A 24,311-nucleotide genomic window follows, 5' to 3' on the forward strand; every position below is an offset into this window, starting at 1 on the left:
GTGAAGTATTCTCTCTTTTTTTTGTTTAAGATTTTGTTTGGTATTTCTGTTTTATTTGATAATGAGAGAAAAAGAAAGGAAAGGCAGGAGAGAGAAAGGGATGACATGAAGTAAAGAGCCCGGGCTGGACACAAACCAGGGCCGTTGCCTTAAGGACTAAACTTTAATGGTGCGTGCTCCACCTGGTGAGCTACCAAAGCACCACGGGTAAAGTATTCTTTCAAGTTTCCATGGATTCATTACATGTGAAACTGGTTGAGTACTTGACTTCCAAAATCCTTTTTTGTCTTCTCTTCAGATATGTGGTTTTATAAAGTAAAATTCTACAAAACAAGTCAGAATTTGAATCTTTTGTGTCTGACCTTGGGAAATCTTAACCCTCTTGTCTCTTAGAGAACTGTCTCCTGGCTCCTTTGGGAGAGTGGAGCGAGTGGAGCGTCTGTCTCCGTAACGGCGTCACCTGCGGCTACAGGTGGGGCAGGCAGACCAGGACCCGAGGCGGGGGGCAGTCCGGGAGAACGCCTGAAGAGAAAGCAGCATCACTTTGCCCGTCCCACAGCGAGACACAGAGGTGCAGGATGAAGAAAAAGTGTCCTGAAGGTGAGAAAGGAAAACAGAGGTTACAGGTGCACACAGTAGATTTAACTATCATCATATATACATTTGAAATCAACCACAGACAAACTGCAGCAGTGACCGGCTGCTACTACTTTGTTCTTTATTGCGTCAGACTGCCAACATCTGGGTGGATTCCCTGCGTTGTTTGGTCTTGTGTTACAGGATGTGTTGACACACGTGTGCAATTTATAATGCCAAGTAGAAGAGATTGGACCTTATAAAAAAATCCAACATATGGTACTTCTAATTAACACTTGCAGGCTGACATTAACAGTTTTCCCCTTTCAGTAGCAGGAGCTTGGTGGTGGAGAAGGAAAGGGAAGCTTTTTCATCTTTGGGAATTTTGGATGTTTTGATGCAGACAACATGTAAAAGGTTCAGGGTTTCTTATTAGTGATGGAGGCCTGATGTACAGGTGGAGTCAGAATACACTGTGTGGGTAAGATCATGCTGTAATGTCTTGTTGGCACTGTTAATGGTCTTTGAAGAAAGTTGAAGTTACTGACTGAGAAGCGATGCTCATATTGTGCACAGCAAACATGATGATGTTGTTTCCAATGGATGTTTTTAAACTATCACTGCTTAAGCCAAACTTACTGCAATACTTCAAGCTTATTTTCAAGAAATTCAGTTTCATAAAGCAAATTCTGGCTGACAACAATTTCCAGCGTCACTTAATTACTATGAAGTAAGTTTTCAGAGTGAGCCTCTCTCTTACTTCCTTTGCTACTGCTGTATAGCGTTCATCACATTCAAACTGCAGCACGATTACTACTTTGTTAAAGGTATACGACCATAAAACTTCAGTTAATAAGCCCCTTGCTTAAATCACTGAATTCGACAGGCCTATGTTTGGGATAGGCGTTTACATGAGATAGGCTTCAATTTCTTTCACACAAAACTGCTGCACTGCAAAGATGGGAAATACAATCAAATTGTTCAACATAACCACTGTGAATATTACTTGTTTAACATTTTGGTTTTGAATAAGAATTATGAAGGAGTCACCGCTTTTTTTGCATCACTTTTGTTAACCAGGACGTAGATCTGAATGAACTACTGTCTTCTTTGGTGCTCATGGTTTCAGTAAAATGAAATGAACGACTGAATCTTACCAAGCTGACAATATGTGTAGCATGTCCATATTGACAAAAGTTTAAATACTTTTATTTGTATGTGCAATATAAGAAGCTGGTGAACAACCCACATTTATGCATCCAAAGAAGTTCTATACTAATGAACTACATGGCAACCAGACCGGGCGTCCGATTGAGACAGGTGTTTATTGTCAAAATGAGAAGCCACACCAGGCTAGTAAATGAGACTGGATGTTTAATTGGGTGTTTAATTGAGACTGGGCTTTTAATTGAAGTTTTAGGGTATGCAGGATTGTCTGTTACTGTTTGTTAACATGCTCGCCAGGGAAAGCGAAAGTAAAAGCCAACCCCAGATTCACTCTCATTTGGCATTTCACCTCACTAGAATTGCATTTTTGAAGTGTCTCTTGGATGCCTGCTGTTCACGGTCTCACACCTGGGTGCTACGGTTAAATAAATCCACAATGTTACCTGAGCGCTGCGGGGTTACACACCCATGAGCGTCCTGAACACAGAAAATAAGAAAACATAGGCAGAAGGCAGCATCTCTGCAGAAAAATACACCACCACACACTTCTAGTGGGTCGTAAGTGATGACTGTGAGCGATTACTTCTATTAAGTCTATATATTGTGTTTTAGGAAAATCCTGCATGGTGTATTTTTAAGGTAAGGGGATCTTTGTTGCCATGAATACAACACAAAATAGTTCTTGGATCTGGTTGAATTTAATAATGTATGAAGCAAGAAATAATTCACTTGTGGGTGACACACAAAAAATGTTCTCAGACAGAGAGGGGAGTTATAATAAATATAATAACATAAAAATTAATTTTCCAAAGACATTGTGTTCATACCACTATGAAGAGCATGTGTATATTTCAATTTGTGGGGCAAATGTGTGGAGTGGTTTGGATTTAGAACTTAAGCGATGTCAAAACAGTGGTGATCTCATGCTAACGGTCTGTCTACAGAGAGCATGCTACAGTGTTAGAGTAAGAGCAAAAGCTGAAGCCATCCAAGGTGCAGTGGCAAAAAAAGAAGACAAAATTTTAATTATTGTGCACACAAGATTAAAAAAACACCTTTCAGGACTTAAGGGACTCCATATACATCAAATCAAATCAATTCAAATCAAATCAAGAGCTACCACTTGGTTCAGGTCAGGGGACAGTTAAAATAAATGGCCTGGTGAAGTCCAACTTTTTCTTGACTCCTCCACACTGACCTCTTTACCTCTTTCTTTGTCACTCTGTAACATCACCTGACTTCTTCCTTTGTTCCAGTCACTATTAGGCCTACTGAAGCTGCTACAAGTGACATGTAATTTTGGGGCACTTGATGAAGCGTCCAATTGCGTCTTTCTCTTGGGCGGACGGTCTGGAAACATCCTTTGGATCTTGTCATAGTGCTGCTAACAAACTGAGGGCTGTTCATCCGTTCTGGTCAGTGCTGCTGCTGCTGGTGGGGAACTCTCAGGTAATGCAGAGTTCACCTGATTTTGTTGTGTTTGAATCATTACAACGCAGTTTGGAAGCTTTTGTTTATGGCAAATGAAATATGACACAAACATGGTGCGAGCCAGAATTCCTGATGACGGCATGTTGTGGAACAAGTGAAAGGCTGTGGGGAGGAAACCACTTTCTAAATGTTTATCTGTTTTATTAGGAGAAGTCCCACATGGGGTGATTTTTGCGTAAGACAATGTTTGTGACAGAGTGTTATGGAAAAAGTGAGAACAATTTTGCAAAGCAGCGTTACTAACAAGAGCCGCTGTGAGTGAGGGAACACCACTCACACGAACTTGATATTGCTGCTTAATGACATTGTTGGAGTGGCGTATCTCACTGAGTGTAATCCCGTGCAAACATCCACAAAGACGCATCAACAGACCCTCACAGAGGCTTTCTGTCCTGAGCACCGAAAAATAAAAGCTCCAGATGGAAACAGAGGGGAATGAAGTATGAAGATGAGGAGAGCGATAACAGACCCCTGTACTGTACGTCCACCTCGCTCGGCTCCCCGTGGCTAAAAAAGGACTTGTATTTCTTTATGTTGGCTGCTCCGCTCTGAGATACCATCTTAAAACATCACACCACCTCAGCTCCATCAGAGGTTTATGCTTTTACGCTGCTTCCATCCAAGGATATCCAGCCTCTCAGATTTGGTGTAACTCACGGAGATAGGAGTAATCACGTCCAGGGCGTAATGCTCGTCATGTGTTCTGTGTTTGTGAGCATCTAAACCTGAAAATAGACTCCGATGGCAAAGAAAAACTCTGAGAGCTCTGTGCTGTGGAAATGCTGTCAATACCGGTTAAAATTTGTATTGAAGAGAACAAAAACACAGACTATTTAGTCCATTATGCTTAGGCCCTCATCAGCAAGAGAACTATTGTGCTGGAGACAGTGCCTGGCTCTTGTTTTTAACTCTGCATTAAATTAATGATGAACTTCATAAAGATATTCCAAAACATTAAAAACCAAACTTGGCAGTACTTTCTGCTTTCCCTCCAAGACCGAGCTGTTGTTGTGACCTTTTTTATTGTTCCATATTTTCTTCCTCTTACACAAACAGCGCGAGAAGCTGTGAAACATTTAAGTAGTGTGGAGGAATGTACGGAGCTGCGCTGTTAACTTTTTCCAAACTGGTGAGAAAGCCAACAGTAATTTCCCTTTTAAAGCTCTGCAAATATTGTCTTGTTTTAGTGTGTGTTGGTGTGTGTGCGTGCCTGTGTGTTTTCCACTTCTTTCACAATGGAAGGCATGTCATTTGAAGTAATTATCATTATCATTGTCAGATCGTATGTCCGGTGGCATTAGCAGAGGAAGAAATCCGATCCAGCAGAGTCTGGCGCGGGGATCGGGCCCGTGGACCTAATAGCGCACATCTGGGATAAAAGGGTGCTGTGGCATCTCCCTGACATTCCTCTGTTGTTCCAGATTAGACGGCTCTAGTCTTTTAATTCCCGCTCTCTTGTTGTCTTATTGTTTTCAGATGATGAGGAAGGACGTGGGTCTCATCTCTCGTCCACCCTCCCTCCTCTGGGTTTCTCTCTGTCTCTTCACCGACGGCAGCAAACTGTCACGGGCTCACAGAGGGCTTTGTTTCTTCTTCTCTTGGCTATTTAGCAAAATCTAACATAGACTCTTCAGATGTTTTGCTGTCGGGGAATGTCTTGGCATGCAAATATATTTTCGTTTGGATTCACGTTATCTTATCAACAGCAGCTTTTAATGAGAGGTGGCCCAGCTGTTAGAGAATCTGAGTCACAGGTTCAAGTCCCAGTCAAGTGTTTAAAGGTGAAGATGTAGTAGTTGCAGGTGGTGCTGCTGTGGCTCTCTGCAGAAATGTGTGCTTTGATTTTGTTGAGAGAAGCGTACTTGTAACTGGAAGGTTGGCAGTTCAATTTTCTGGTCCAACAAGATGGGCAGGCCGAGTAAACAAATAGCATCTATCTCACTGGCACTGATGAGGAAACATCCCTGGATAAAGGTAGCTTAAACCAGAATAAAGGCCTTTACACACCAGGGCTGATTTTCACTTGTATTCCATTCTTCAACATGGAGGCTTCATTGTCCGAACCAAGATGACAAACTCTATAACCGCTTTCAACCTTGAAAAAGGCAGCACAGATCAAATCCACTCCTTCTATTCTTACTAAGGGTGGGAGGAAATTTTATTATTATTTTTTTTAAATTTAATTTTATATGCTTTATTAATCCCCCTGAGGGGAAATTTAGTTTTTCACTCTGTTTGTCAATTACACACAGGTCCGAACACACACATGCACAAACTGGACTTATACATGCACTAAGTGGAGAGATGTCAGAGGGCTACCCTGGTGCGCTCCGAGCGGTTGGGGGTTCGGTGCCTTGCTCAGGGGCACCTCAGCAGTGCCCAGGAGGTGAACTGCCACCTCTCCATCTACCAGTCCAAGCTCCATATTTTGGTCCGGACGGGGACTCGAGCAGGTGACCCTCTGGTTCCCAACCCAAGTCCCTGTGGACTGAGCTACTGCCGCCCAAATTATTTTGAAGAAAGTGCATTTTTGAGGCGAAATCTTACTTTGAAAGGGCAAATAGGGTATCAGCTTGTGATTTGTAGGTCTCGATGAGACGAACAAGCCAGTTTTGGTTTGATCTTTCTACGTCATTCCTACAAGCCGCAGCGGCCATTTTTGTGTGTCTCAGCGGCGCTAGAGAATCCAAGTTGGCACTTTAGGGATTAATTTTTTCATTAAATAAAATTTTTCGCCAATCCCGTCATGCATGCCAATTTTGGTGAGTTTTTGAGCATGTTTAGGGGGTCAAATTCCAGCTCAAAGAGGCGGTGGGAGAAAGAAAGAAAGAAAGAAAGAAAGAAAGAAAGAAAGAAAGAAAGAAAGAAAGAAAGAATAATAAATACTACAAAAACAATAGGGTCCTCGCCCTTCAGCCGAGTACCGCCATATTTTTGTGTGGCAATATCGTATTGTGTGCTAATCGCCTATCGTCTCATATTGTCATACTGTATTCAACTGCAGGTTTTTATTCTTACACGTCGTACTTTATGTGACTGATTAGCCTGCTGGCAGGACTGATGACCGTTTGTGGCCATACATATACTTTATACATTTTCTGATGCTAAGATTTAACATTAAATATCAGAGCTTTTGCCTTTAAGAGCCAAACAGTGGGATCACTCTTGCCTCTACCTACTTTAATGTCAAATAAACTACATCGATTTCGTCCACATCTTTGAGCTCCGTGATGTTTTCCAAAATCCCTGAAGTAGAAAGTGATTCCTGGCACAACTTCACCGATTGACAAGGTGCATGGAGAGTGAGGAAACACCGGAAAATGTCCAAAGAGCTCCAGCAACACTTGTGATATGAAAAACAACTTTATTGACCAACGTGTTTCGGCTTGTGGCCTTCATCAGGGTCATCAAGAAACATATTGCACACATCATTTAAAAAGGTACATTTGAAATTGAAAGAGTGGAAAAAATAAAAAAGTTTATAAAAATTCCATGCATGTGACCAATCGTACGCATCCACATATATATATATATATCTCGGCCAATGAATCACTAGTAAAGGTGAGTGTGTTGGAAGCACATGAGACCTGTGGACCAACCCGAACTGCCAGAGAAGCAAGGGGAAATAAATACGTTATAATTTATCTCATTTAACATAAATTTAAATGATGTGTGCAATATGTTTCTTGATGACCCTGATGAAGGCCACAAGCCGAAACGCATCGGTCAATAAAGTTGTTTTTCATACCAAAAGTGTTGCTGGAGCTCTTTTGACATTTTCCAAAATCCTTTCAGGGCATTTTTGTCTCTCTTTTTTTTGTTTTTAAAACAGTAGGACTGCAACAAATCAAAGAAACAAAACACTGTAAAAAATTAAGAACTGTCTCCTCAAAGACTTGATTTTACAGCATTTCAACTGGCTGAATCACAAAGGCCAGACGCCAGCTCGTCGTTATTTTGTCTGAGGACATCTCACGTTACTTAAAGTTTGGCAGGATGACACTGCAGTTCATCTGGGTCATCTTAACAAATGCTGTTTGAATGATAGAAATCCATCCAGCAACCCTGGAGATAACAACATCTAAAGGCAAGAAAACGGTCTTGCCTGTAGAGTTGCAGCATGTTCTCAGTCCGCCATGGTTCACTGAATGTTTAGCCAAACCATAATGCTTTTTAGAAACCTGACCATGTGCTTTTGTTGCACAAAAAACAAACAAAAAAACAAGTAAATACAGAATTGTAAGTTTATTTTGAAAAAGACTGAATGCATCTAACGAGCAGAAACTCTACATTTCCTCTGAAAACAGTTGTGTATTTTGAAAAGACAACACATGTAACAAGTGTAAACTGACAAAGTGTCCTGGAACATCAACAACAGACTCAGGAGGATACTTAGATGCATCATGTAGACGTGAATGTCCGCTGACGAAACAATGGCATAATGGACGCAGCTACCGTGACATCATCCACTGGTTTGTGGATTCCCGTTTTGAAGCCTCGAGTTCGGCATTTTGGCTGTTGCCATTTTAGTTTTTTGAAGCTAGAAGAGACCATATTTGGACGTCTACATAACCATTTGCAGCAGAAATGCAATTATTAATCAGTCAATCAATCGGATTTTTCCTAAAAACTAACTTTATTATACTGGCTTTTAAAAATCCCAACACATTCTCACTCCGACCTTGTCAGTTCGACGTTTGGTCATGGACTTTCCATGTCCAGATACAAAATGAAAGGTACCCTAGATGCATTGGTTGTTGACGTTCCAGGACACCGTGTCAAGTTCAGCCTGTTAAATGCATTGTCTTCTTTCAAGTTACACTTCTGTTTTCACAGGAAATTTAACATTAACATACAGTCTCTTTCAAAATAAAAGCACTACGTCTGTACAGCGCTGCAAGTTGCCATTTTTTTCATTCAACAACTAATGCAAGTGGTAGGGTTTAGGAAAAAGAACAGGGTTTGGCTTTTTAATCTTATGGGACGTGGACTCTGCTCTCCCAGGTGAAGGTCGGTGTGTGTTGGACCAATCCACCAGCCCTCCCACCCGTCCTACTGGGACTTTCACCCCCTTAACTTTCGTTCTTGTTCCGCCGCATTTCCCCCTGACACTGCAGAGCACAGTTAAACTATAACAGTGACTGGCCGGGTATCATGCCAACGCTAAAGGACAGCTTCTTTCGCCAGCGTCTGACACCACAAGTCACTGCCCAAGCGCCGGATTTCAATGACTTCAGAGTGAGACCAGGTTCAAAACCCACTATTGGTCGACCTCTAGTCTTTATGGGTACGTAAGGTTCTAAGGGTACTATAATGGAAATGCCGCTATCCATGTATGTTTGATAGGAATGTTGCAGAAAAGGATTGTAGGTACAGGATGGATATACTGACTCTCTCAATGCGGGTGCCGCGGCATGCATTCTGTGGGCATTTCCATCACCCAGGATCCAACTCTTAAGTCAAACAAGGTATTTTTGTGACTCTTTGGTCAGGTATTCAGCTCATAAACAAAGCAACCAAAACAGATAAGAGCCCAGTCTTTTGATCCACTGCGGCTTAAGTACACCACAAATCACTTGGAGGTAAATTTAGCCACATAACTGGGTCAAAATAAGACATCACAAGCTGAGTAATTATATATACTATGTCCACATGTTGATAACTCAAACAGCCTTCTCTTGGGTTCGGTCTGTATATGTATTTTTGTGAAATGACTTTTGCGGCTACAGACACATGTTTGGTGTTAGTGTGAAAGCTTATTAGTTGTATTTATGGTGGTGATAATCTCCCATAGTCAGGACTGATTTACTTGTCTCCCTTTTAAAGAATGAGAGCAGCCGTCCAGCTCTCATTTAGTACATGAGGCATTTCCCCCACTTTAAAACTGAAATAAGCTGCGTAACGTTTTATGATGGAGTGAAACACAAATGCAAACAGGAGAAAAACTGCAGTACCTAAGTCCAGCAGCATGCATCTGTCTTGCATCTTCATTACAACAGGCTAAAACAACTGTGGCTGAACTCCCCTGTCAGACGTCCATCCTTCATTATTAGTCCATTAGTGCTGCTGCGTGGTGTTTTTTAAATCCAGTAAAGGAGAGATGAATGGATATAAGTCATAATATAAAAGTCCCTGGTGGCTTGTTGCCTGGTCATTAATTTTCTACTCTGAATGCTGAAAAGAGAGCAGAACGTAATTCATACAAGTGATTCCTCTTGGGAAGAGAATACTGCAGCTGCACTTTAGTGTTTATTGCACTAACTGCAATAAAAATCAGGCACAGGCTTTGGTACAGTCCCACAGCACTCTCACAGTTCTGCACGCTACAGCTAGCTGACCAAAAACAAGTTTAACACACAATATGAAGCTGAGAATACACACAGACAGGGCTGTCCACTGGGATCTCTATATCTCTGTCCATAGTCACTAATATAATATAACTAGTCCATACCCATTGGTAGCTTTGTCACCTTCTACCTATGCCAATCCTCAATGCCTATGTGCAGTTTCACATAGATTGACCACGTCAGTGAGTAGAAAAATGTGGGACAGACAGAATGACTGACTGACAGAATGACACACTGACACTTTCCATGATTAAGTACAGCATACCATACCATGACTTAGTCATACCAAAAATTAGAAAAAAACAACAACAACATTGGTCCACAGGGGGAGCCACAGCGATCGGTCACATTTTAGCCATTTTTAAGCATTTTTCTGTTGTTATAGCGCCACCCAGTTGCCAATTAGAGTTAAATTTCTCCAGTCACCTTGAGGCGTCCTGTTCTACATATCTACCAAGTTTAGTAAAAATCCATATGGCGGTTAGGCCTAGATAAGAAATGAGCTCTCTAGCGCCCCCATTTTGTTTGATGGGCTCAATAATGGAGGGGTCCCCTCAGATTATGTGTGGTCATATGCCTACAAAGTTGCGTGGTGATGGGTGAAACCCTTGAGATGTTATACACCTTTATGTGATGAGCCACGCCCTCCGCAATATTCATTGCCTTATAGAAACTCAGTTTTAGGAAGTTTTCCAACTTTAGCCAAGAGGGAACTTTAGATATTGGTCCCTAGATTATGTTCACCCAGTTTCACGCAGATCGCTCAAACTTCCTAGGAAGAGATCGATTCGAAGTGTTTTTCAAAAAATCCAAAATGGCGGAAAATCTATATAAGCGGAAGTGATGGGTTCTTGAGGCAAATGTGTTCCTCATGAGGAGAGGCATCTCTGTGCAAAGTTTCATGTCTCTACGACATACGGGGCATGAGATATGCCCATTCAAAGTTTGCAATTTCAGTCGGTTGCTATAGCGCCCCCCTTTGGCCAATTGATGTAATATTGATTCACTTGCATCCTCCCGTGACCCTCTACCACTGTGCCACATTTCACATGGATTGACCAAGTCAGTGAGGAGAAAAACGTGGAACACACACACCCAGACAGAGTTTTCGTCATTATATAGTAAGATATAAACAGGAAATGTGCAATGACTTTTGAAATGTTAAAAAAAAACATATTTGTATAATATAAATTACAATATAGACTTACGTTTTGAAAAGAAATCAATCAGACTGTAGCTTTGAAATTAGAATTATCTGAATATGGATGATGAAGGCTCATGCACACTTATAACTACTCGTTTAGTCTGTCACATTCTCATATTGAGGAGAGAAATACTTTTTGAATTAGAATAGATCTGAAACTCTAGCAGGGAGGTTTTCACTATAAGCCCCTTCAGACCTTCTCAGCTCTCCTGCACAGTCCCTGTCATGTTTATTTTTATATACTTGTTTTTAATCACATCTTGTGTGCTAATAAAATTCAAATTTAGGTTGCAGAGCTTAAACTTCTCCAGTGAGCCAAGTGTGTTTGAAAACTAAGGTGGTTGACACAAATTTGTGAATTGCTCTATCTGGAGCCAGTGTTGGGTTTGTCCATTTTGGGCTACTGTAGAAACGATATCGGGGAGTCAGTGGAAGAGAACCCCCCTGTATATAGCTATAAATGGCCCATTCTAAGGTAACGAAAAACACGGCGGTTCTTATTTTCAGGTGATTATAAACTAATGAAACCACAGTTATGGATATCATATTCTATATCTGCCAATATATCCCCCTTAATCCTACACACTGGACCTCTATCTTGTATTAAATTTTATTCTAGAAATACTTTTCAGAACTTTAGATGTGGTTTCACCAAATGAAGGTCTGAGTACGAAAATGTATTACTACGTGACATGTTTGAATTTGACAATACTTCTGCAAGTGGCTGTGATGTTGATTAACAAACCTAGTATGCATGTTGGCACTGACAAGGAATGTCGATTGCACCTCATAATCCCACAGTTTCCTTTACCACAGTGGTTCCTGGTCTCCCCCTGGGTTAGGACCCCCACAGGGGGTGCATAATAAATCTGAGGGGTCACTAGATGACTGATAAGAAAAGACAAAAAACATTTTTGCTGCACAAACCTCCTCATCCTTTCTGGATGATTTCAGGCCTCTAAAACTGGCAACCCAAAAACGCTGGGAACCAAGACACTCAAAGGGATTTTTCCAACAGAAGCTGCAGTCCTTCTGACCTGCTGATATCTGTCTTTAAATTCTGGAGTCCACTTGGCAAAATGGCCTCCTTGACAGCTTTCATTACAGCTGGTATCGACCAACAGGTTGTTGTGTCGCAGCCAAGGACCAGATGACCCTCTGGCTACAAGTCTTTCACATTATTTAAAGCCATCCAGAGATGACGAAGAGAACTTGCAGTGACCTATGTTTACATGCACAAAATGTTTCAGTTTTTGCCCATATTCCGGAAAATATTCCTACTAAACTGATCACTGGACTAATGAAAACAAATATTCCACTAATATGATGCAGTGTATACTCTGTTTAATGTGCCATAACATGTCATTTATCACTTCAAAATACAGAGAAGTTGGTTTGAGTACAATGCATTCATGACAACGCAAAAATCTGAAGTAAACAGGCTAGAGGCCGTGTGTCGCAATCTGCGGTAAAGAGGCAAGCGGCAGGGTTCACCCTGGACACGTCACCAGACTATCGCAGGGCTGACACATAGAGACAGTCAACCAGCCACGCTCACATTCACACCTACGGACAATTTAGAGTCACCAATTCACCTAGCCTGCATGTCTTTGGGAGGAAGCCAGAGTACACAGAGAAAACCAACACTGACACAGAACAGAAGGACTCCCCCTCCCCAGGGTCCGAACTCCCCACGACAATGCTACCCACTGTCCTCCGTGCCCTCTTTCCAACCATTATGATGATTATTTTCTTTACAGCCTATAAACAGAGTATTTTCTACAGGACAGTTGGACTGTTTTCCATTGCAATGACGTTCTGCCTGTTGTATGTTATCCCTGTCATCAAGCATACATGCTGTACAATTTGTTTACAAGATGTCTCCCACAGCTAGAAACAAAAGAGAATCATTTTTCCACTCTGTGATATTAACAAGCAACACTTTCTGGAGCAGCTCCATTACAGATGAATAGAGACCACGCGTGACTTTATCCTGGGTATATTTGGAGGGATACAGTGATATTACCCAGATCATTTTTTTTATGGGGATATGAGCTCATTCGGTTGGGCATTCTCAGCACAACAAAATAATGCAGCTATTATTTCATTTATTCATTTAGGAATATAGGCACAAACAACAGCATGGCCTGGGGCGTCCCGCTGTGACCGGGATGTTGAGTTCAAATCTGACTCTTACTGCACGTCAATACCCCATGTTTCCCATCACTCTCTGCTGTCTCATAAAGGCAAAATGTGATAATAATTAGTTGCAGTGATGCGGGCACTGTGCCAGACCGTTGTGAAGAGGGAGCTGAGGCGGTAGGCCAAACTTTTGATTTATTGGTCCATCTATATCCCAACCCTCACCTATGGTCATGAACTCTGTATAGTGAATGAAAGAATGAGATTGTGGATACAAGCAGCCAAAATGAGTTTCCTCAGAAGGGTGGCTGGGCTCCGGAGGGAGCTCGGAGTAGAGCCACTGCTCCTTCGCATCGCAAGGGGTCAGTTGAGGTGGTTCGGGCATCTGATCAGGATCCTCCTGGGCACCTCCTGTTGGAGGTATTTTGGGCACGTCCCACTGGGAGGAGGCCCCAGGGCAGACCCAGAATAGGCTGGATGGATTATATATCTCATCTGGTCCAGGAACGCTTTGGGGATCCCCCCAGGAGGAGCTGGAAAGCGTTGCTGGGGAGAGGGACATCTGGGGTGCTTTGCTTGGTCTGCTGCCCCCACGACCCGGCTTCAGATAAGCAGATGAAAATGCATGGATGGATGGAGGAAGAGCAAATGTCCACTTTCACTAACTCTTCAGCATTCCTGTGAAATTGTGAGTCTGTTCTCTTACGCTGAAATCCAACACTGCCTCCAACCCACATGAGTCCTTTGTTTCAACCCACAGGGGCATTTCCTTAAATAGCGCCCCCACTGGAGTCATACCTAAGTGACAGAACAGCTTGTATATGACTGTTAATGCCACAGTTTTTAACACATGGTTAATGTTGTGAAACGGCCCCAGTCATACCAAAACTAGTTTGTTAGGTTTAGAAAAAAATATCATGGTTCGGGTTAACATAAGTATGTTTCTTACTGATGTAACGTCACGTGACATATGACATTAAATAGTCAGAATAACATAATCACATTAAAACAAAATAACGTTGACTTTTGGTTTTAAGAGGAACACCACAAACAGCAGTCTCCTGGGTGAACATCCCATATTTTTTGACCTATCCTTCTATCCTAACCATCTACCTATGCAGACACTCTCTTTATACTAATTCATTTTGCTCTTGTCATAATTACTATGGGTACTAACAGTCGCCACCTAAAGGCCTTTGCACACTGAGTCAGTTTTTTTTGGACACCTTTTTTTTAATCTGTCATCTGAAAAAAATCGTTACGCACAGAAACCTTACACACTGATTCTGATGCATTTTATTGTTCTATTCGTTGTGAAAATTCGCAACATGTGACAAAATGAAAGGACACATTTCCTACTTTACATCTCTCCGCTGGAGTTACCTATCTGGCTGCTTGAAGGGGCAGAGCTGTCCTTCCTTTCTGTCTCCACATCCTCCTCCTCCTCCTCATCATCATCATCATCATCATACACCATGATTCTGTGAGCCCCGTTCCTCTGTCTAAAGGCTTTGACAGATGAGAAAAACGCAGAAAATCGAACCTGTTCTGAAAATTTTAATGACGGACAGAGGTTTCAGACTCATTGTGCAAATGTGATTGACACAATGTGAGTTCGTTTTGATTTTTAGACGTACAACAATGTCGAATGTGATAAACTACTTGTACAAATGACCTACATGGTTGTATTTTTTGGAGGACAGACTCCTAAAATGACACCAGACATGAGGCATCAGCTGCATGCAAGAGCTACTGAAGCATCCATCTGTTTGATCCACATTTACTCCAACTGGTAATGATATTAGTGTCCTCAGAACCAGCTGTACTATCTGCTGCCGAAAGGACAAAATGTCTTTACCAGGCTGAGTAACTTTAGAACTCAGTGGACAAAAAGTAGGCTCCAAAATCATTTACTTTATTTCCCCTGCCTCGATATGGCCATAGTGACACAGGAAAGCTCACAGTTCGACTGGGGGCCTTGATCAGTTGTTGTAGATGTACAGCACATAGACCAGAGATACAGTCAGAGCTCTGTGTGATTTGAAAGATGTGCTTCAAAAACTGCTGCCAGTTTGGAGTGCACTTTATGATGTGGATCACTGTGGACAGAGAAAATGTATTTTTTTGACCTCTGAACAGACAGGAATGGTGGAAATTTGGTAGCTGAGCTGTGGGCCTGTAGTGTTTCCAACACAACAACATTAAATTATACACTTAAGCATGCTGTGCTGCTTATTACTGCATTAGTCTGCCCAGCCAAGACCATACAGGGGTGCATTTGGCAGAGTTAGACGTTGAAATGTTTACTGCCAGAAAGCCTGGAAGCAACTGATGGCAACACCAGAGATACTGTTACATTTGAATGTGACGTATGTAAAATGAATGGTTACATAAAATCAGAACTTAAGGCTCAATATTCAGCAAAGATGGATGTTTCTGAATCTGTGGGGTCGGTGGAGATGATCCAGGCTGGCTCAAATTCCCAAGGCCAGTCCACCACTGAGAACAGATGTGCATCAGATAAAGTGGGTACTGCTGGCAGCGAGGGAACTATCATGATCTAAATTATCCCTCATTGAATTCAGACATGTGGGGCTAAATATTCAACAGTCAGTCCACAAAACATCTGAGCACTGACGTGAGTTAATTCAACTTACAGTGTGTTCTCAGAAAGAGCTACTTTAAAGTATTATGGTGAAAGCTCTCGATTGGTTCCTACCTCCTCCCAAACCGTGCAGACAAGTCTCAATCTTCAGCAAAGGTTTATAACCTTACTACGTTTTGTATGTTTTAAATGCAGCTGAAGATCATCAGTTCATGTAACTGTCAGAAGTCATCAAGTCATGAATTATTTTGCCATGTCTTTATCATGTAACATGTGAGGGGTCTTTCTGAAACTGTTAGCCGAACAGTGATACTACTATATCACACTTAAGTACTTATACGTGCTTGTGAGAGTTGTCAAAGATGCTTTACATGGAGTAGGATTACAAAAGTACATTCTTTATGAAAGACAATAAAATAGAAGACTAAAATTGAGTCAACTGGGGAAACTGGGGGATTAGCTGTGGTTGGCAAGTCTGAAGAAGTGGTTCTCAAGCACCTTTTTGAATGCTGACATTTTCATATGGTGTGGTAGTGAATTCCACAGAGAGGATGCAGTGACTAAAAACACCCTGTCACCCCAAGTTCGGCACTTGGTCCTGGGTATTTAAAGGACGCTGGCATCAGCAGAGCGGTGGCAATGGGAGGGGAAGCACTGATGTAGTAGGTTAGAGAGAGAGACAGAGGAGCTAGATGTTTATAATTGGATGGAGAAGAGTCGAACAAACAACGGCAGGGTTCTCTAACATCCCTGCAGTCAGCAGTCAGCATCCTGTTGCTCATGCCCGATCTCTGTAGGTGTGAGCGAGTAACTGAGCATCCATGAACACAGTGACCTGGCACAAGAGTGACCGTGATTGAATGACATCATGTTGACAGAATGCTAGAAATGAAATTACAATCATATTTAGAATAACGTTACTATCTGTAATTTTCCCATATTGCATTTAGACCACTGGCTCCATGACATTAACCAGCGTGTTATTTTCAAACTTCCTTCATCAGCTGACGTTACCAAGCAACAGCAGATCCGCGCAGCGTAGCTTTACAGCTAGCTGGCTAACCTTAGCTTAGGTTACGGTTAGCATTAGCTCGTTGGCCGTCCAACTAGCTGTGGTTGACTTAGGTATGTTACAAACCCCAGTTGTCTGGATGAATTAACTGGCGCTGTTTAATCAGTACAGTATTTTGCTACATTAGCTAGCTAACAGTTTGTCCGTGTTAGCAAGCAGGCTAACATTAGCTATCATTAGGCAGCTAAAATAACAATATTACAATATTTCACAGTGTTTCCTCTGGATTTTTTCAGCATGAGGGGGCACTGAAATTATGATATGGGGCAGTATATTCGATAAGTATATTGTTTATCAGACTACAAGATAGAAAATTAGCTAGCTAGCACAACTCACAGTCCCTCCACCTCACTCTCACTGCTCTGAGACTACATTGCCAGGAGGACAGCGGACAGCAGCTCTACAGACGGACCTTCGGTCAGAGGCTGTTGCAGCTTGAATTCAGCCAGCACAAAGCCCAGCACTAAGTGACAGTCCGTCTCCAGGACACCGCCGCATAATGTAGCCTAGCCTATGTCACAGAAACACGACATATGCGGACTTGTTGTGGTGGGCTCTGGCCTTTTGTTTAAGTTAGTGTATGGATGCACGATACTGGATTTTTTGCTGATACCCGATGTGCCAATATATAACAACTTGTTTGGCCACTAGCTGACACCAATATTGATATATATCCACCTTTTTTCCCAACCTAATTTAAGTGATCATCGTCTCTTCTGTCGTAGAATTAACATCATATTGAACATGAATGCTCTTATTGTGACGGCCCACCAGCAGATGGAGACATTAAATAGAATGCTTTTTAATGTATGTTCTTCATTGTGCAAAGCAAGAAAAAGCACACTGGGCAATTCTGATAGTTCATTTTAACGCCATCATCGGACAGTACCAATGATGTGCCAATATTATCATGCATCCCAACCTTAGTGGACTCTATTTCTAAGATAACGTTAGCTTCTGTTGCACACTGTTAGCGCTGTTGCGAAGCTTAAGAGAGGCAAGCCAATCAGGAGCACACATAATGTCACATCCATCCCAAGTCCTTCACAATGAAATCAGTCCACAGGCTGTTATGGGCAACTGAGAAAGTCAGGGAAGGTCTAAGTTTTCAAGTTACATTTTAAGTTCACCGACTGCCAATAAAAAGCGATAACTATGTGAAAGTTACACACAGAACCTTGAGGTAGGATACAAATACATATCACCTTGTTAGAAACCCCACATCAAAGGAATGTAATACAATATCCCAGTTACCTAAATGCACTTGTCAGCCCAGTTTGTAGGCTTTGGGATCACGTCAACTTTACAACTCAATATTTCTGTCATGTATGTTGAGCACAGAGAAAAAAAAAATCTTTGCTTTAAAATATGTGACTGGATCACATTGCACAGAACAATTTTATATCCACCAACCACTTCGACAAATCCCACCTGACAGATGAGGAGTTGCTTTAGATTTTACTGATTCAGACGCTGCTACTTCGATATACAGTCTGTACAGGGCAAAACTCAGTGGCCCTCTCGTCCAGCAACACATGGATCTGGGTAGAGCTTACAGCGTACTGTAACACAACACAGACAGCAAGCTAAAGTACATTTTCCTGAGTATCATATGCATTAAGTTAACGCATAGCGATCTTGGTGCAGACGTAGCCTCGGGGCAGCCAAAGCCCTGGACAACAGGTATTCATTAGAGAACAAGGAGCTCGCTGCATACTAACTCTTTTTTTCTCACTTTTACGCCTTGAATGTCCTTAATGTATTTTAGAGGCAGGCCTGAGTGAAAGCCAGTAATGAGGATTTTTTTTCTCCCTTTCCCTGAGAGTTGTGGGCAGAGATGAGAAAAGTATGTTTTTAGGTGGATTCAAGTCATTTTCATAAGGTTTCGTGTTAGTGTGACTGATTCAATTTAGCTGGATCCAGTCCCTCTCAGTGTACTTTTATAAAGTTTTTATCAGATCATCAAGAATTCAGAGACTTAGTATGTCCGACAGGTGGTCCTTGTATACACTGTTTTGAATTACTGAATATATCAAAGATGCTCCGTTGGTCTGCTTTTATGATTGTTTTACAACTCACAGGCGTCTTTTGTCCTGGGAGAATTATTCTGCACGACACCTCCCTCAGATGGTATCTGTTGAAGCTGCCCAGTGATCCCTGAGAGGACCTGAAGTTTCTGACTTGCTCGTAAAATTAAATGAGGACAGGTGTACTTCCGTAATTACAGAGACCTGCTCTTACTGCACCTGCTGCGGTACTTTTACACAAGCCTGTGGTGTCTTTCGATACGCAGTGTCTGAGTTGGTAAACATCTGCATGTCGTGAAGGTATGACATCACATTACTGCATTGCTAGATGTTGATGTTCTTTTTGGTGTGTTCCCATATTTGTGGCATATACACAGGTTTTTTAAGATAAATAAACCCCCTAAATTCCCATTTCGGGGATTAATCAGAGGTCAGGTTCAGAGGAATGTTTTCACTACGTTCTGGGTGAGAAAAAACGTGATGTTGTGGAGTTTAAAAAATAAATCAAGCATTCAGTTTGAAGCAGAATGTTGGCATCATGCAGTCACTGTGAAAATACCAAACCCAGGCTATAAATCACATGACAGATCACACAAAAAATTGCCACATCAAAATGTAAAATAAATGTAGGTCACCATTTTAGTTCTACATTTTAGCCGTGCTAATGTCACGGCTCTTGAGATGGCTGGACAAAGTCGGTCAGTAAAAATACAGCTGACATATCTCAACAACTAACGGACTGATTTTCGTGGTATTTCATACAGACTGCTGTAAGCTTGCTAGCAGGCTCGGTAGCTTGCTACGTTGTTTACATCTACATGTTACTGCAGGCCAGCTACTTTATATCATCCTACAGTTATCAGCATGTTTCCATTTTTTGTTCGACCAGAGAAGAGTCTGTGGACAGTCACTTTGGTGTACAGTGGTGTACGTGTGATGCCGATGAGTTAACAGCTTGATCAAACAGTATGTTGCGACATCTGCTGATTTCATGTGAGTACAACTGGAGATTTGTGTGAAGTATCCGGCCCTCCTTCCTTCCCTTTATCCATTTCTGATGACTGTTGACTGGAAATGTGTTCCTGAGCAAATCACAGTATCACAACACTCCCTCTCGTGTGATACTGCTTAAGTATGGTGCGACCATAGCTGTGGTCTCTTCGTGTTGTTTGGTTCAGAAGGCGAAATGTTCCTCAACACCAGAGAAGGAGAAAAAGGCACCCGACACACCGTCCTGCTTCACATTCATTCAAAGTCCCCCAGTTAAACCAGTCTACTACTGTTTGCTGCCCTGTATAACTACAACTGACGGACACTGAGCAGCTCCAGTGAAACAACTGAAGACAAATGTTTTTGTGCAACCTGGTCTACTTTTTTCTGGTCCAGATTCAAACCTGCAAGCGTTAAATTAAGGAGGTGTTTGTGTAATCTCTCAGCTCCTCTTTCTCTGCTGTACTTTGTGTATTTGCTTCTGTACATGTGAAGGTGCATGTGTGTGACCCCACAGTTGGTTTCACTATTCTCAGGTGGTGTGTGAGTGTGTGTCTGTGTGTGTGTGTGCGCGCGTTGGCCAACATGGCTCCATGCCGCTTATAACTTCATGTGGATTTATCACCCGTTATGCCAATGTACAGTACTTTTTCCCTCACCGCAACATGTGGTTCTGAGTGTAACTCTGTGTTGTGCAAGGAGTTAGAACAGGCTCAGGAGGATAATACCAGCATTTTTTAAAAATCCTCTTGCTTTTGGTTTAGTAAATTTAAGCCTTCTGAGACGTGGCTGCATCTCAGTCAGATATTATCTTGATTTTAAAGGTTCAGTCATTCATATCAGGAAAAACACAGTTCTCATATACCCCTGATGGTATCGCGCCATACAGAATACAATGGAAATAAACAGAATTATGTTGTGAGTGCTCAAAGCATGGAAAATTAAAGAACGTCCAGAAATCTTTATAACTGAATAACAGAACAGGTTGCTTGTCATCGCCTTCCAAAACTAAACTGCTCAAAAATCAACTCATATGACCCTTTCTGATCTGCTTCCTCGTTGTTAAGATTATCTAAGTTTAGAGAACTAAAACTGCCTGGTTAAGGTTTAGGAATATTGTACTCATGGTTAAGAGAATTCATTTTGAATATTCATTCGAAGCCTTTAACACATTCTCACTCCGACGTTGTCACATATCGACATTTGGTCGTGGACTTTCCATGTCCAGATATGACGTGCAAGGTACCCTGGGTGTGTTGGTTGTTGACGTTCTGGGACACCGTGTCTCGTTCTGCCCGTTACATGCACTGTCTTCTTTTAAAATACACTTGTATTTTTGCAGGAAATTTAATGTTCACATACAGTCTCTTTCAAAATAAACACATTATGTTGGTACAACACCGCAAATTGACGTTTTTTTTCCAGGGTTTGGCTTTAGAATCTTACAGGACACAAACACCGCTCTCCTGGGCGAAAGTCCACCCTTCCCACCATCTCACTCAGACTTTTGCTGCCTTAACCTTCGTTCTTGTCCTACTGCGTTTCCCCCCTGGTGCTGCCAGGCGCCATTAAACTATAACAGTGAATGGACGTGTATCATGCTAACGGTGAATAACGTCTTTTTCCTTGGTGTCAAGTCACTGGCCAAACGCCTGATTTCGACGACTTCGGCGTGAGACTGGGTTGTCTCCTTTTTACACCACCCTCTCTGCCCTCACATGTAACAAACAGTCACGAACAGTAATATATTACTTTTAGCAGTAACAAAGTAATATAACATTACTAATAGGATTTCAGTGATATTATTACAATGTCAAGTAATGCGTTAGCACCAGAAAGAAATTAAGAAGTATTTACTGTTTTCATTCATCCACGACACGCCACTTCTGCCAGTACACCACCAAAAAAAAACCATCCCAGAATCCTGTTGCCAAAATTCGCTGGCTGAGACTGGCTGAAAGTAACATAATTTTACATATCTGTGATTAAAAAAAAGAACTTAATTAATAGATCAATCACTTACCTTTACCAGAACTGTTGGGAGTGTCCCATGACCTTCCTCTGGAGGGTGCACAGGTGTCAACGCTGTAAAGCTCTATATCTTTGGTTTGGAAACGTGTGCCGTCCATATTTCAGTTTCCTGTTGGTACTGATGATTGGAAGCCTGTTGAGAAAGAAAAGGACGTTATTAATCCAGTTCACTGGGAGCCATTTTGTGCTGATTCATTCCTAAAATAGGCTGCAGTTTCAAACTAGTTGGAAAAGAAGTGCATACGACATTTGACTTTTTTTGCTGGCTCTTTTTTGTATAAAGTATACTATCCTATACTATACCATGTGTGTCTTTATGACTTAAAGTAATGTAGGGCGGCATGGACATGCAACGAAATTCCATTCATTACAGAAACAACCAAACCTTCCCACAAAATGGCATTTACTGCTCAGTTCTGAAGCTGAGACATTTAACAGAAGTGTTTGAAACATGCTAAAGTTTTGGCGTTGGTGTATTCAGGTCAACAGAGTGCTGGCAACACATGAAAAAAGAGTTTGGTGTCTGTTTTCATTGTTTAACAGAGAAGTTGACCATTGGAACAATCAGAGATTATCCACTGACGTCTGTGATGTGGTCATACATTTAGTGCCATGGTTTTAGAGAATAAATGGAATTCAATGGAATAGCCACAAGGACAGCATGTGTATTTTTCTGTGTGTGTACATGCATAATAAGTGAGTATACATTTGTGTGCGTGGGTGTGTAGTCTGACTGTGGTTAGGATGTTATGCGATGAGCAGTTTTCCAGCGCAGCGCTGGATTCAGTTAAGATGGCTGAGGGATGGTTCACTCATGACATACCAGCTACATCCCATCTGGTTCACTGTCTCCATTTGCGTGTGTGTGTGTGTGTGTGTGTGTGTGTGTGTGTGTGTCAGAGTGAGAGCAAAAGACAACTACTGTAGTAGACAAAGGAGTTGGAAGGTGAGCGTTGTTGCATGTAAAGATCTTGTTTATGTTTCTGCACACTTGTGGTCAGCACAGGTTTGATTGGACTCGTGTGTTCAGTGTGAGTTTGAGTGAGAACTCTTGCTTCCATTAATCTGAGATGGGGAAGTTGACTAGATGTACTGTACTTCACTGCAGCTCTGGGCAACTTCACCTGTGTTTACAGAAGAGACCTCAGACTTTTCCTCGACTACATTTCGGAGGGTAATCATAATTTATACATCCTAGTTGCCAGAAGAAAATGTTTGCATTATACGTGTCTGCAAACCATGAATGTTTCATTCCATACACATCATATATACCTTTCTAAAGTGGCGTAGTGTATGAGCTGACATTATCGTCACAAGATGGAGGGAAGGTGGATGGCCTGACACCTAGGTGAGTCAATTACCAAGTTGCAGACCATTCTCTTTTTCTTCCGTAACTGCTTATCCTGTTGGGGTTCGCATGTCTTTGGACTGTGGGAGGAAGCTGGAGAAAACCCATGCTGACACAGGGAGAACATGCAAACTCCGCACAGAGGGGGCTCCCCCACCCCAGGTTCAAACCAGGAACCCTCTTGCTGTGAGGTGACAATGCTAACCACTGCACCACCATACCGCCCGCTGTTCAAGACCTACAAACCCTGGTCTTTAGCGAGGCATCTCTGCTTTTCCAGCGGCTTTTTAGGTATCAAAATACATGTTTTGTAGCGACCCATCGCTGTTTTCTCAACAGGGATAGCGCCACAAAAAGTGTGTATTTTATGCCAAAACAAGATCTTTTCCTAACCATAACCAAGTGTTTTTGTGCCTTAAAGGCACTATGTCTAACAATTTCAGTTGTTCTTTGAGACAAACAAATTTTGCAGTCAAAAGTGTGTCCTAGCACATGTGTATTTACCTCCATCAGCGTATCTAAGTATGTCCGTAAGCTCACAAATTCTCATTTACATATACATTGCAACCGGTGTCTCATCATGTACGTGTGCCATCTTGAAAATAAAGGTACATACGGGGACATACTTGAGAAATACAGAATTGCCAATCGTGTTTTCACTTGTGGGTTTCCGGTTTCCGCCTGCAGATGAAAAGCAGCAGCAAGCAGGTTAGATTAGCAGGTTAGTCACAAGTGCCGGTGCATTTGAAAAAAGGCAAAAAGGTAACGTGACCGGCGATTTCAAAAAACGATGGTCAGCATCGGGGTAGCCTTTCCCAGGTGGAGAGAGCTGCTGAAGGAGAATCACAGCTAACAGCAGCTAACAGCTGTTAGAGACCAGTGCCGCTAACAGCTGTTAGCCGCTGTTAGTGCTGTTAGCTGCGCTGGTCGCTAACAGCTGTTAGCGACGCAGTGTTGCGAGGAGAGGGATGAGGTGTGTGAGGTTGAGCCACTTGTCAGTTGTCAAAAGACAAGACGTGATTGGTTTGTTTCGCCCCAACAGTCCTACATTGTAAACACAGCCAGCATGGTGAGGAGGGGGTTTGTCAACTGGCGTCACGTGTGTCTGTGTAGGAGCCTGAATGAATACTCCATGAAGTATCAGATGACCTGGTTTCATCAGTGTTATCATAGCTTTTTGGTACACAGCAGCTACCGTTGTTGCAATACGTGTTTGAAACAGTGAGGCGCTGGAGTGTGCCATCTGTTTGAATGCAATATACGATCTCAACACTAGATGGGAGAAATTCCTACACAGTGCCTGTTTAACTT

General features: G+C 42.1%; 1 protein-coding gene and 1 long non-coding RNA gene across 2 annotated transcripts in view; one reads left to right on the top strand and one right to left on the bottom strand.

The window, feature by feature from the left end:
• rspo4 (R-spondin 4) overlaps positions 1-24,311 on the top strand; it is a 62,974-nt gene that overhangs the window by 27,246 nt on the left and 11,417 nt on the right. The window contains exon 4 of the mRNA XM_049599873.1: positions 394-600. Coding sequence (XP_049455830.1) covers positions 394-600 — 207 coding nt within the window. The remainder of the gene's footprint in view (positions 1-393; positions 601-24,311) is intronic.
• Positions 502-24,311, bottom strand: part of LOC125903778 (uncharacterized) — a 36,820-nt gene continuing 13,010 nt past the window's right edge. Inside the window, exons 2-3 of the long non-coding RNA XR_007451335.1 lie at positions 21,645-21,785; positions 502-594 (exon numbers count right to left, since the gene is read on the bottom strand). This is a non-coding gene — a long non-coding RNA (uncharacterized LOC125903778). The remainder of the gene's footprint in view (positions 595-21,644; positions 21,786-24,311) is intronic.

The sequence above is a fragment of the Epinephelus fuscoguttatus genome, linkage group LG1, assembly GCF_011397635.1.
Source record: "Epinephelus fuscoguttatus linkage group LG1, E.fuscoguttatus.final_Chr_v1".
In the NCBI taxonomy this organism is placed as follows: Eukaryota; Metazoa; Chordata; class Actinopteri; order Perciformes; family Serranidae; genus Epinephelus; species Epinephelus fuscoguttatus.